This window comes from Limulus polyphemus, unplaced genomic scaffold (genome assembly GCF_000517525.1).
Source record: "Limulus polyphemus unplaced genomic scaffold, Limulus_polyphemus-2.1.2 Scaffold5847, whole genome shotgun sequence".
Classification (NCBI taxonomy): Eukaryota; Metazoa; Arthropoda; class Merostomata; order Xiphosura; family Limulidae; genus Limulus; species Limulus polyphemus.
In genome coordinates, this window is record NW_013671457.1 from 23,423 (window position 1) to 38,888 (window position 15,466).

Here is a 15,466-nt window from a genome sequence, read left to right on the forward strand (position 1 = left end):
TATAGTCATTTTTAGATTTGAACTATTGACCAAAGGGAAGGCAGCCAGCCAGAACCACCCATTACTACAATGATTCTGTCTGGCTTTTTGGACAGAATAACGATATTAACTATCATTTTTATAATGTACTCAAGGTGTAGATACTGCAAATAATATTCAGTGACATCACGACTGGAACCTTCGATTCGTAATCCAAAGCGCTAAACATTAGGCTTCGCACGGCTTTTCGTACTTGGACATATTTTGGTCTTGTGAGAAGTTTAATTACTAAAATATTGGCAAACGTTTTACCAACCTTTATCAGTAAAAGGTGCAGATAAATTACTCTATTCATTAGGCAATGGTACGGGATCCAAGCAGTAAACAGTGCTATTTCTTACAATGCAAGCAATTACCAGTCTATAATTAAAAATATCATTCCTCCCTCCTCTTAAGTTCAAAATGAATTAAATAGATTAAATATGAAAAACTAGTCAGTAATCATAAAACAGATAATATTTCCATTGTTGTTTTGCGTTATATTTTGATTTTTGCAAGTACATAATTTCCTAATTCTTTTCCTTCCTCATTGTCAAACCTATATTTTCTGTCAGCAAAAAGTGTGAATACACATTTATTTTCTTTGTCTCAAATTCGACAATATGTTTTATTCATCTCGTGTTTGAAGTGGAGAAAAAGAAGTAGCTGATTGGTTTGTGAATTTGAAAGAAAAGAGAACCCAATTGATTTGCATAAAATTTTACAATAGATCAACATATGTCAGCCTGAAACAGACTCTGAAGTTTTATAGTATACTAACTAAATTTATAATAATCGTATAATCACACACGTTTTTACTATAGTGGCAGGACAAAAAATTTATTCAACGTGTAGGTGGTTGTTTCCCGCTCATGTTAATGAACGCGAGACTTAATGGCATGGTTTATTCACAGGCACAGATTCAACCCTCACATTGACTGTCGATAGGATGCCGCGAAACCTACTCATCCTGAGCGTAAATCCAAGCCAGTTTATCCTTTGTTTCAAATTGCGTTACGTAATTCGATATGGTAACATGAGCTGCACGTTCGCCGAGTGATTTACAACTTGTGTGGCAGGATTATTAGTTAAATACGGTTCAAAGGGCAATAAGACAATAAAATTAAGTATAAACAGATCTATACTGTTGCGAACTTTAAGTTATTTAGGATAAACAACGTTACAACTTGCGGCCATTCTAGAAAGAAAAAAGGGTAATTTAGATTTATTTCATTTTTTTCTGCTTTTTTTATGGGGGTTACAAGATCGGTCAAATTGACTGTAGGAGTATATTGTTAGGGGTAGAGAAAATAATAGAAGAATTATGAAACTTTCCGGAAAATAACAGCATTTGATATTTGTTTAAGGGTTTTTAGATTTTAAGTAAAATTTGACAGTTTTAAGACTAATTTTTTAAATCTTAACATGAAAATCATTTAGCACTCGGAGCAATCAACACTTTTACTCCATATATTCATGGGAAAAGTTTTGGTATAAATACTTAATTTAAAAAATCGTATTTTTTGTGTATAAAAGACTTGTAACGTTTACTGAAATTTTTGTAAAGATACACATACCACATTAAAAGTTATAGTATGAAAACTCAGGTCGTTACTTTGTGGTTACGAATTCGGTCACATCGACCAAGCCTGTAGTGAGAGGGTTCATTTGTTCCATCTGTGTGTATTACTTTGTCTCATTCCTGCCTTGCACTTAAACGACATTTTAAGAAAAAGATTTGTAGTTTCTCTCCCCAGTCCCATTGCATAGTCTATTAAACCTTTCCTTCCGAGAAGCTTACGCTCGTGACTAGCGTTCATAGCGGTGGATTAACGAATTAGAATGCTTACAGAAAGTGGGAATGGAAAAAATCTTGTGTTATTCTGTGCATTGCGCTTTGTTTCGTTGTCCTTTGTGTCGCATCTCGCCGCTCGTACTGGTACAAAATGGAGAAGAAAGAGGAGGTAAGATATTTGGCTAGTCCTAGGTAGCTATAAAAGTACTGGGGTGGTTTCAAGTCTACTAAAACATAACGTTTTGGGGCCCTCCTGTGAAGAAATGGGATGTCATCCTGCCCAGTGTCAAGCACTGATCTTAATCAATTCTGTTAGAGATAAAAGTTTTGTAAAATTAAGCAAACTGGAATGTTATAATTCAATATCAATTTTATAAAAGAGAAACTGTAATAATAACTGCTAATTCAGCGTTGAAAATGTTCTCTGAATGGAATAGTCGTTGTTGCGCAAACCTACACAATGGGATACCTGAACTATGTTTACCGTGAGGAATTGAACCCACGATCTCACTGTTGTAAGGAGGTGAAATTACTAACGGGGAGCGTAATTGAGTAAGTCATGTTATTTTTGTCTTTATTTTATCTTAACTAAAAGATTAAACTCAAATTGAAATATTCAGTTCTGTTATATTTTTAGCTAAACAAAGCTTGATACGGCAACACAGTTATTTTTATTTCTATCTTGTTGTTGTTTCTAAAAAACAACAACATATTTTTACGTAATTGTTTAGAGCCACCCCCTAGTGGCTTAGCGGTATGTTTGAGGGTTTATAATGTGTGTGTGTGTGTGTTTTTGTTATAGTAAAGCCACAACGGGCTATCTGCTGTTTCTACCGAAGGGAATTGAACTGCTGGTTTTAGCGTTGTAAGTCCGAAGACTTACCACTGCTCTACTAGGGGACAGGTTTATAATGCTAAAAATTGTACTACAATACCCGTGGTGGGCATAGTACAGGTAACCCATAGTGTAGCTTTATGCTTAACAACAAATAAACAAAAGTTAAACTACAGGAAAGGTAGTTAGTCAACACCCACCGCCAACTCTTAGATTGGCCAACACATTATAACGCCCCCACAACTAAAAGATCGAGCATGCTCGATGACGGGTTTAGAACCCGCAGATTGCGAGTCGAATGCTCTAACATTCTTTAAACCTGAATCTAGCCCTAACTTTCTGGTGATACATCAACATGACAGTATTTTACTTATTGTGTTTTTAACACCGCAATACTGTCATTATGAACTATTTACTTTAAAATGGATGAAAGTTGATTTGTGTATATCTTGATGGTTTGATGTTTATTTGTTTTTACTCTAATCAGAAACTCCTAAAATAATATATTTAGTGACGCGTTTTTTTCCCATGTTGCTTATTTTGTTTTGTTGAATCTTGCACAAATCTACTCGAGGGCTATCTGCGCTAGACGTCTCTAATTTTGAATTTATAGTCCAGAGGGAAAGCAGTTAGTCAACATCAGCCCCTGCCAACTCTTGGGTTACTTTAGACAAGCGAATAGTGCGACTAACAGTCACATTATAACGCCCCATAGCTAAAAGAGCGAACATGATCGGGAACAGGTTTCGATCCCATCTCGCAGATTGCGAACCGAGCACCCTAGCTGCCAGGCCATACCGGGTCCAGTTAGCTCAGTATATCTGAATAAAATTCAGCAAACATTTCCATTTGATAATTTTATTTTCAATTTACTTTATCTTAATGGTCAAATAATTGTCTGACAGTCCTGTTATATTTATTAACGCTAATTTTTTAGTTATTAAGTTTTTTAACAACTTGTATCACTGTATATGTTCGGTTATTTATATGTTTTCCATTTCAATGTGCTATTTATATACCAACTTTTTTGTTTGTCATTCATTCTTTAATTTCTCTATAATTAACTGTTTGTTTGTGAACAGACATACCGCTAAGCCAATGGGGAGAGGGGAGGGGGCTATAATGAACTGAGAAGCATTGAACAAACTGGTATGAATTAATTGTGAAATTTTCATTTCTAAACTAAAATGAGTAAGTTCAGAATTCAAACACCCACGAACGACGAAGAGGCTGATTGTTAGAAAGTTAACTACTTCCCCATAAATAAATATATTTTTCTGGATTCGGTTATTCTGCGTCATGTCTTGTGTTTAATAAAAAAATATCATAAATTATGTTTGAACCGGTAGATGAAGGGTTCTATTTGAATAAGTAATTGATACAACGGTCCCTTATTTGTCTCAGTAGTGGCACCTTTAGTATATAGTAATATTCGTAGTATTTAAAAATGGCGAATACCGAAGAAGATGTAACTAATGATGATGAGTTATTTGTCGTTTTTGAATGCACTTCTCTGACAAAGACAAACAAAGGATCTTCAGATATGTTGTCTGATATGCATAAATCTGACAGAAAAACTAGTAGAAAGAGGTCTAAAAAACATTTTGTCGAGGATTATTTAGATGGTAACAGTGTCGTAACTAATAGTAATAGTAACAGTAATACTAATAGTAATAGCACTACTACTAGTGCTTGTAGTAGTAGTACAAGTACGAGTAACGTTAATAATGATAATGGTATTACTATTAGAAATGAGGAGGAAATTAGATGGTGTGAGAAAGATAACGACAATTTTAAAAGCCTTTTGTCTAATGACCAATTAATTATTGTTGACTCTCTTGAAAGTGCGGAATCTGATGACGTAGAACTTGAAATCACCCAAGCACGGGATAATATTGCTACACCAGATAATGAAGAAAAGCAAAAAATATATAATCAACATACATATGATTCCAGTATTTCCTCCAAGATGGGCGGTAATTTGTCTGTAATACCAAGATCTACAAACTCAGTATCAGATGATATATCTACCAGTAAATCGTTCCACCACAGAAAGGTTTCTAAGCTCCATCGAAATCGAAGAGAAAATATCCATTTAATTAAGCTCATATGTTCATTGTCGTTTGTGGCATATTTTATTGTTTTAAGAATTTGAGTTGGTTTATCATTAGTCTGACAATAACAGTGAGATGCTTAAAGCTTACCATTTGACATTTGATTCTGTAGGATAACATATGTCACACCTCTTGTGGTATCTTTAAACTATGTAATATAATATTAATATTATTATACATAATTACATGAAATGTATGAATGGAGTAGGGTGTGAAAATTTACAATTGTTATAATTGTTGCAGAGATAATTTATGACTGATGTTTCTTTATAGCAAGACACGTTGATATAGACAATAACTCTTTAATGGTGTAATACATATTAAATTTTTTGTCATGTGTAACCTCCTAAAACAGTATTCGAGTGATCCAATCATTTTCAGATGGAATCAACAAAACTGTCACAGTAAATACAAAGCATTTCAGTTGGCTGCGAGTTAGCTCAATGATGGTCTAGTAACTGTTAGTCTGTATACACTAATGATGAGATAGTTGAAACTCTTTTTAAATTACTGAAGCAGTGAATAAAAGTAAACTCATTATAGGATAAAATAAAGCTGTCATTGTAGGGTAGAAATTTATATAATAATGTTCATGAATGTTTTTATGTGAAGTATCTTCCTTGATCATTTCTAACATGTAAGTACTTTTTTTTTATGAAGGTTTCTCAATGTTAAAGTATAATGACTGTAATACATCTTCAAAAATATCAGTTGTATTTTCTAGTCCAATCTGATCACTAATATTGTCATTTTAACTTGTCTTTTATAAATTGATTCTCCTACATTTTAACTAAAAATAACTTTGGCTCTCATTGTTTGTTTTTTTAGTGTAAAAGCTGCAAAACTTGTGTAGCATATTCCCTATACGTAAAGTAATTTTACAGCATCGTACTTATTGTGTTTTTGGTTTGCTAACTTCCCATTATATGCATGAGTAATTGTAGTGGATCACAGAATCAATTAATATTTTGTTCTTCTACAATCTAGCAATGATTCAGTGCATCTTCTTTCAAGAAAAACCAATATGCTTGGGCTGTATTGGAGTTGTTCTGTCAGAGTGACATCATTGAGGCAGATTCTGGAAACTCCAACATTATTTCTCCTCTGTTATTTTTATTGTACTTCATTCTACTGTTTATTGTTTACATTAATTTTTTACTAAAATATCTAGGTTAAGTTACCTAAATGGTCATGCAGTGCTGTTAGTAATGTCAAGCAAGAAAGAATTAAAAGGAAGTAAAAGATACTTTCACAATTTGAGGTGACGATTCTTTAATTAGATACAAGTAACTAGTTTTTACTTATTTCATATCATTTTATTCTTTAGTTTGCTGTGTAAAATCATTAATTTTACAAAAATTTGCTGTTCCTATAAAAGCTATAATAATATTTGTGGTGATTTTATTATGTATCATGATATTTGTGTTGTGTAAATTTGTGTGCAAATCACCGGCAGAAACTCAGATCATGTGACACTTCTGCAGAAAATAAAATAAATTAAAATGTTTTCATTTTTCCAATTTGCTCGAAATGATTTCTGTGTTCCAATAAATATCCTACAATATTTACTCCAAACTTCCAGCCTGAATAAGTCTCTTACAGTGCATGCTCTAAACTTCCAGCCTGAATATATCTCTTACAATGTATGCTTTAAACTTCCAGCATGAATATATCTCTTATAATGTATGCTTTAAACTTCCAGCCTGAATATATATCTTATAATGTATGCTTTAAACTTCCAGCCTGAATATATCTCTTATAATGTATGCTTTAAACTTCCAGCCTGAATATATATCTTATAATGTATGCTTTAAACTTCCAGCCTGAATATATCTCTTATAATGTATGCTTTAAACTTCCAGCCTGAATAAATCTCTTACAATGCATGCTTTAAACTTCCAGCATGAATATATATCTTATGATGTATCCTTTAAACTTCCAGTCTGACAACTTGATGCTCAGCTCCTGAAATGTAACTAAAACCCTTTGAAGTTATTAAAGCTAATGTAATATCAGTACATATTTATTAAATCTTTACCGAAACTAAAGAAATGTAATTCTAAAAACCAATTTTTGGGGGGGATATTTTTTTAAGTTATTTAGCATTTTTTATTTATTTCTTTGGATGGATATTTTATCCATTAATGCTCCCGTGAATATAGAACAGTAGATATTCTAGATATCCTCACATTGATCCATACCTGCATTTATTTAAAGGAATAAGCTTTTAATTTGTGCATTTAATAAGTTATGAATATGTATATAAAATCTGCTATCCACATTTGTAATTGTTAGTATTTAGTTACAACTTGTGGAAACTATTTTTTGTTTTAGCGAGGAAGCATATTTATTATGGAAATGGTCAACATTTCACCATTTTATGAGTAACTTGGAATGCAAATTCTTTATGAGTGGAATGTTTCTAAATATGAAACTTTTTTTTTCTTGTGTTTTGTTGGTTAAGGCACCTGGCTCACAATCTGTGGGTTGCAGGTTTGAATCCTGCCATTGAACATGCTTGTCCTTTCAGTCATGTTGGGATTATAATGTGACTGTCCATCCCATTATTTGTTGATAAAGAGTAGCCAAAGAATTGACAGAAGGTGGTGTTATATTCACTAACTGGCTTCTCTCTAGTACATCACTTCAAAATTAAGGATAGCCAATACAGATAGTCCTAAGGTAGCTTTGTGTGAAATAAAAAAAAAACAAATTTATGTTTTTAATTTATCAGTTATAGTTTACTTGAACAAAAAATCTACTTCATGCTCAAATTGATATAAAACAAAAAAAAGTGGGGGACAACATTATAGTGGATGAATTAAAATTATTAAGGTTTATTTTCACAGGCCTAACATGTTTTGATAAATTCCAGTTTGCTGTCGTTAGTATAACATTGTCCACTTTTTTTTTATTTTTATATTAACAAGTATAATAGTGTTGCACAAGATGTATTTTACGTAGAAACTTAAACAGTTGCTAAGCCTAAAATTTTCTAAACTGATTACGACGGATTTATTATTGTAATAACCTTTATTATTTTTGTATGTAATGCCATCTGGTGGATTGAATGATGATAATTTAAGATTTACGTACATTTAGCTGTGTTAACCCTCCTTAACATTAGCCATATTCAAGGTTAAAACAAGACCTTCATCAGGTTAAAACAAGCAAAGAAGGTTCTTCGAATGGACCTTTGATCACTGTGACTTTCAAAAATAAAAGACTAGCAAAGTGAGTAGCCATTGAAAATAAGTCTTTTTTTATGAGCTTGAATGATATTAAAGCTTATTGCATTTAATAGTAAATATTTTATTTAATTTTTCAATATTTTTTTCCAAACAGAATAGTTAAGTAGTATAACTTATAGGCTTATGTTCAAACATGGAAATGGTTTTATAATATTTTCAGCCAGTAGACAATCCTATGTTGAATAAAAGTTTGATCTTAGATGATTATAACGTCTGTTTTGCAGGAGGAATAATCTTGTAACTTTTCAAATAATTATACGCATGAAATTTTTGTAAAGCTTTTAACTTTCAAAACCTGCCAAGTTTATTTTACGAAGCTGTGTATTTTACTGGTATCGTAGCATGTCTTTATGAAATACATTTTGTTTGACTGCTTAATCAGTCATTAGTAAATAAAGTAGATAATAAAGTTTATTTTTATTCTCAGAAAGTATCAAATGAAAGTAGAAGAGTTTCTGAAAGAGTTGTTGGCTGGGGAGGATCTAACAATGGTTGAAAATGACGATGAAAGAAAAGATACAGTAAGTGTTGTACATAACGGTTAATAAAGCCTAATAGGTAATGTTGGTACAGAAAAGCCGATCGTACATATGAAAACTGTGTATTGACTTGTTCATTTACTCAGTACTTGTTACACGCATGTAAACTATTAATATTTGTGATAAAGAACTTGCTAAGTTGAAACTTAACAAAAGGCTTAACTACTTGTAAGAATGTTAGTTTACACTACTTAAAAGCCAAAGGCCTGAAGGGAAAGAACCTCTATACTCCTGATTTTTGTCACATAGCTGGACATTATTGAAAGGATACTTTTTATATCTGTTTACCCACAAACTTCTGTGTGCAAAAATACTGTTTTCCTAGAAACACCTTGTCGTCTGTACAATAAGGTACTGTAATAAAAAAATCTTTGTTAATACCAGATCCAATATCAAAACCTTAAAAAAATAAAACTAGTGATCATACTACCTGAAACAAACATCTGAATTAAATAGTAAATGAACAATCTTTAATCTCTAGTACAAAATGAATAATGAAAATATTAACCACCAGTTGATCAGACAAACTGAGTGTAAAAAGATATAGCATGATTTTCATGTGTAATTATTTTCTTGTTAAAGGATGTGTTGCACATGTTGTGTAACATGAGAAACATCAGTAATATGGGAAGTGACCAATTATGAATTAATTTTGGAGTAAAGGATGTGTTGCACATGTTGTGTAACATGAGAAACATCAGTAATATGGGAAGTGACCAATTATGAATTAATTTTGGAGTAAAAAGGATGTGTTGCACATGTTGTGTAACATGAGAAACATCAGTAATATGGGAAGTGACCAATTATGAATTAATTTTGGAGTAAGAGTTTAATATGCACTAGTACATTTCTCTGTATTTTTATATCAAATTATTTTATGTTCAATAATCGTTAATATAAAGAAAATATGTTTTAACTTACCTTGTAAACCACTAGACTTGAAAAGTGCTCATAAATGTAAGTTCATTTCATGGAATTAACTTTTTAGGAAGGTGAACATCTCCAGTTCTTCCAGGATTTTTACGTTGACACCATCCAGCACACCAATAGTCACACTTCATGTGGAAAACCAGAAAAAATTCCTGTGTATCTTTTTCAGTTTGTGTGTTTGACACTGCATTAAACGATCTTTCAAGATTGTTACAGTAAACAATTAACGAAGCTGGGAAATCGTAAACATTGTAGGTGTAACCTAAACCTACACCATGATCTTATTTGTTGTATATTCGCACGGGTTTACAACTTCTTACAGAAAGTGAAATTGTAGTAAAGAAAGATTGTGGCAGCCTTATTTGAAGGAGCTACGCGTGTTTAAATTCTAATAACAACAAATATTTATACTGTTCATTGAAACTTAAATATTTTGATTTGTTTCTATTAAATGTCTAAATATTGTAAGATATTTCCACATTGTTCCTAGCTAAAACCCTAGATTTCCGTCAGCATTATACTGAAGATTGTTTAAACTTATCAATTTAACTAGAAATTAAACCATAAAGGAGTTTTCTTTAAGAAAGATGCATGTAGCTACGATAAAGATTATGAAGAGATCATGCAAGACAAGTCACCAGAAGAAAAGCCTCAAAAGCTGGAAAAATTTCGGTAGTTATTTCATTCAGTCTTTTGTTTTGATATAACAAATGTAGGAAAATTGTTAAACACACGTAAACTACCCCTTCCCACGTAATGAGGTCTAAAGATTTGATTGGAAGAAGTATTAGCTTGATAACAAGTACAGAAGAGAAGAAACAAATAGGCACAACAAACATGACTTAGTGTTATTTATTTTACATTGTATGTTTTCTAGGTTGAAAAAGATAAAAATAAAATACACCTAAAAGGAAAACTTAAAATATGACAGTGCATGATTGGTGCATACAATAATGGACCTACACGAATACGCGGTGCATCTTAACCCCTTTCAGAACAGAAGCCAATCTTCCTGAAATTGGAAAAACTATTCTCGCAATCCATGCTGTTTTATGCAGCTGACCAATTACGGATATGATTACAAGAATCCAGGAGCCCTGCATACGCAGGGTAAAATAGAACTATCCCTTGAAACACTAGATAACCTCCTTGTTGGACAGTGCTACAGGAAGTAACACGTTAGACTCAATTTAACAATTTGTCTTGACCAGATTTAATGTGTTCAAAATTACATTAGAACTTTAAAAAAAAAGTTTAACTACATCTTTCTCAGGTGGAAACATATCATCAGTAACAAAAATGTGATTTTCAACATATTTTCCTTAAAAATAATATATTTATACAAAAATTCAATGTTCTAATTCATAGAACTAAACTATTTTATGTTGTTTTTATTTAGGTAAACTTTATTGAATGACAGTTACTTGCAGTAGTAATAAATAAAGTACAACTTTAACAAATTGGTTTCTAGAACTATATTAAAACTGGCTGAAACAGAACAGAATTAACACTTTCTTTCATTTTCAACAGCCAGGTGGTTAGGGCACTCGACTCGTAATCTGAGGGTCGCGGGTTCGAATCCCCTTCACACCAAACATGCTCGCCCTTTCAGCCGTGGGGGCATTATAATGTGACGGTCAATCCCACTATTCGTTAGTAAAAGAGTAGCCCAAGAGTTGGCGGTGGGTGGTGATGACTAGCTGCCTTCCCTCTAGTCTTACACTGCTAAATTAGGGACAGCTAGCGCAGATAGCCCTCGTGTAGCTTTGCGCGAAATTCAAAAAACAAACAAACATTTTCAACTTGGTTGTGTGAAAAATATAGTTCACGTTTTTGTCTGTACTGGGTGATGCAACACTACCATGAGTTTATTAAGTCCCTCCCCCCCCTAGAGATATTTCAAGTATGCACCATTAATGTCACAACACAATGTCACACTTTTGCTTAGGTTTTTAAACCATATTTTGTAGCATTTGCATTGTTACCGTTGCACAAGCTGATGTGGTTTTCAGCATCAGGGCTTCTAGATTATTTGGATGTGTGATAAAACATCAAGTTTTTTATCTGTCCCCAAAAGTAAAAAATGATGTAAGGTCAGGAGAGTATCCAGGATCTACACAGAACAAGATTACTTCCACATTTTGTTGTAAAATTAATGACATCCCAACCAGTTATAGTCCAAATAATCTAGTCATTATATACTGCTACTCTCCAATTGCTTCACTAATGCCTGAACTCGTTGCTATCAAATGTTTCTTGGTACAGTCTGATTCACGTGTCCAACTGTCGACATAACTGCATTTGCGTTGACCTTTATTTCCGTGACGCATATAACAAAAGATGTCAAAGGTTTAAATATTTCTAAAATGTACGACAAATGGTGATTTGTACCAAATGAATCTGTACAAATACTTTAGGTTATTAAATTACAATAACCTGCTTTAGAGAGAACATTGTCACATGTATTTAATTCTTATACTTGAGAAATACACTGATGTAAAATATTAGCATCAATTTCGTATCCTTTGTTATCATAGCATAACGTTGGTCATAGGCAGGTATATTGACAGAAAATAGAGCTACAAGAACCATCGTAATTATTACACATAATACAACTACCAAAAGTCAAGCTACCTCATTATTTACAACTCGGTTTTTCTCTATCCTGCTCAAAGTTCACAGATCTCATACATTTAAGTGCAACTCGAAACTTTCTCCTCCTGTTGTTACTTCTTTACATTGTAGCTTTTCAGTTATGTGAACCCGTATAAAAAGGAAACGTCAAGAATAAACTTGACCACTTGAACTAAACTTTTTTCTTTAAACATACTAAAAGTCGACTGATTCAGTTCTACAATAAATGTCAAGAATAAATTTGACTGTTTTAATTCAACTTTTTTTTATCTTTCTAAGGCCAAGGGTCACATGTTTCAACTGTATGGGTGACCACCTTTTGGACAAGTGTCTTGAAAAGCATGACCAGAGGAGAATTGCAAGTAATCGCAAACAGTACATGGCATTGTCACTTACGTCTAAGGCTAGGTTTGTGATAGTTTTGATTTCACAGTGTTCCTAGAGATATATCTCCTTTAACCTTTTATCATTCATGGAAGTGTTTATTCCATTACCATAATTAACATAAATATGCAGGTGGAGATGTCTAGCATGTGTAAATATATGTGTGGAAATGATGTGTAGCATGCGTAAATATATGGGTGTAGATGATGTCTAGCATGCATAAATATATGTGTGAAAATGATGTGTAGCATGCGTAAATATACAGGTGTAGATGATGTCTAGCATGCGTAAATATATGGGTGTAGATGATGTCTAGCAAGCATAAATATATGTGTGAAATGATGTGTAGCATGCGTAAATATATGGGTGTAGATGATGTGTAGCATGCATAAATATATGGGTGTAGATGATGTCTAGCATGCATAAATATATGTGTGAAAATGATGTGTAGCATGCGTAAATATACAGGTGTAGATGATGTCTAGCATGCGTAAATATATGGGTGTAGATGATGTCTAGCATGCATAAATATATGTGTGGAAATGATGTCTAGCATGCATAAATATATGTGTGAAAATGATGTGTAGCATGCGTAAATATATGGGTGTAGATGATGTCTAGCATGCGTAAATATATGGGTGGAAATGATGTGTAGCATGCGTAAATGTATGGGTGGAGTGATGTCTAACATGTGTAAATATACAGGTGGAGTGATGTCTAACATGTGTAAATATACAGGTGGAGTGATGTCTAACATGTGTAAATATACAGGTGGAGATGATGTCTAACATGTGTAAATATACAGGTGGAGTGATGTCTAACATGTGTAAATATACAGGTGGAGTGATGTCTAACATGTGTAAATATACAGGTGGAGGATGTCTAACATGTGTAAATATACAGGTGGAGATGATGTCTAACATGTGTAAATATACAGGTGGAGATGATGTCTAACATGTGTAAATATACAGGTGGAGATGATGTCTAACATGTGTACATATACAGGTGGAGATGATGTCTAACATGCAAATGCACGGGTGGAGATGATAAAGGGTTCAGCTGCTGTACTTCTTTCATGTAAATAGATAGAGAGATATCAGTGTTAAAGAAGAATTTTAAAATCCTATATTGATTTGCTTTTTATACCAAACTTCTGTGAATTATTTTTACAATGATAAATATAATATGACCTATTAGTTCAACTTAAGCCAACACTTCACCATTATGACTTCATTGGAACAAACAAGACACTTGTTTATCTGTTTGCCCCGATGAAGCCGTAACGGTGAAACATCGGTTTAAATTAAACCAATTACGTTTTCTGGAGTAATTGGTAATGTTTTATTTACCTTTTTTTTAACAGTGAATACAACTCTCCAGTTTGCACTACAAATCTAAAACTGTCCTAATCTGTGAATTATATTAAAGTTTTGACATGATCCACCTTTGTGCAAGATTTAGTTTTTATCATGTCATTTATTTTTTGTTAATAGTAACAAGTTGCTTGAAGAACGTATTTAATAAGCGTATATGTGATAATGACTTTGATCTTGATTGTGGATAACATAAACTGATAATAAACATCAGAGTTTTAGGAAAGTACATCAAATAATATACACACAAAAAAGTTTCTAAATACAACATTTATAATTACAGTATATTTGCACTTGTGTATAAAGTTAAAATCATAAATAATATTCAACGTTAAACTGGTACACAATTAAAAACATTTTATTTAGGCTTATCTATGGCCTTCAAAAAGTTGACGACTCTACATGTTTCAACGTTACAACGTCATCCTCAGGAGTGAAGAACAAGACAAAACATGTAGAGTCGTCAACTTTTTGAAGGCCATCGATAGGCCTAAATAACATGTTTTTAATTGTGTACCAGTTTAACGTTGAATATTATTTATGATTTTAACAACATTTATAGTTTTATGCTAGCTAGGAAAGTTTGATGTGATTACAGTAAGTACTACAATTGTTGTAACTCATACTTCATAATACATAAGAGTATATATATTCTTATACATACGTACCTTTCTATAGATATACATGTAAGATATACTAAGATATCCTTTCTATAGATATACATGTAAGATATACTAAGATATCCTTTCTATAGATATACATGTAAGATATACTAAGATATCCTTTCTATAGATATACATGTAAGATATACTAAGATATCCTTTCTATAGATATACATGTAAGATATACTAAGATATCCTTTCTATAGATATACATGTAAGATATCCTTAGCCAGTATGATGTTTGTATTGTTATTATCTTTTACATTTAGGTACCACCAAGAGGAGAAGAACAGAAAATTTAAACCAGGTACTATTAGGTCAGTTTTCAGGACGTAAGAAGTTTATTCTATTCTACAAAGTGAAGTATTTGAGATAATATTATGTCAGTTTTTCAGGACATGAGAAGTTTATTCTATTCTACAAAGTGAACTCCTTTAAACAATATTACATCAGTTTTCAGGATGTGAGAAGTTTATTCTATTCTACAAAGTGAAGTCCTTTAAACAATATTACATCAGTTTTCAGGATGTAAGCAGTGTGTGTGTGTGTGTGTGTGCTGTGAAGGGCAGTATTTGAGATATTATTCTGAGAAAACTTGAGTTTTCTTCAACAGTGCATACGTATCCTTCTTCCTGTACTGTCAATATTTAAGCTTATGGAGAGAAAAAGTTCACACTGATAATGTGTTTCCTAAAGCAGCATCAACACAAAATCCCCTTTTTAATGATTGCTTGTACTCAAGAATCCTGTGTATATATCAGAAAGTGAATACCACCAGACAATGGTACCACAACTTACATCAATAAAAAATTTAACATCTGTGGATAATTTAAAACTATATTGTTGTGTGTTACAGAAAGTGAATATCACCAAACAATGGTACCACAGCTTACATCAATAAAAAATTTACATACTGTGGATAATTTAAAAC

At 32.4% G+C, this 15,466-nt stretch overlaps 1 protein-coding gene across 1 annotated transcript in view; it reads left to right on the forward strand.

Moving 5' to 3' along the window:
* Positions 1–4,095: 4,095 nt before the first annotated feature.
* The window catches only part of LOC106473051 (zinc finger CCHC domain-containing protein 8 homolog), an 18,830-nt gene continuing 7,459 nt past the window's right edge, over positions 4,096–15,466 (forward strand). Inside the window, exons 1-7 of the mRNA XM_013933730.2 lie at positions 4,096–4,735; positions 7,900–7,996; positions 8,441–8,534; positions 9,541–9,638; positions 10,080–10,154; positions 12,396–12,524; positions 14,805–14,852. Coding sequence (XP_013789184.2) covers positions 4,096–4,735; positions 7,900–7,996; positions 8,441–8,534; positions 9,541–9,638; positions 10,080–10,154; positions 12,396–12,524; positions 14,805–14,852 — 1,181 coding nt within the window. The remainder of the gene's footprint in view (positions 4,736–7,899; positions 7,997–8,440; positions 8,535–9,540; positions 9,639–10,079; positions 10,155–12,395; positions 12,525–14,804; positions 14,853–15,466) is intronic.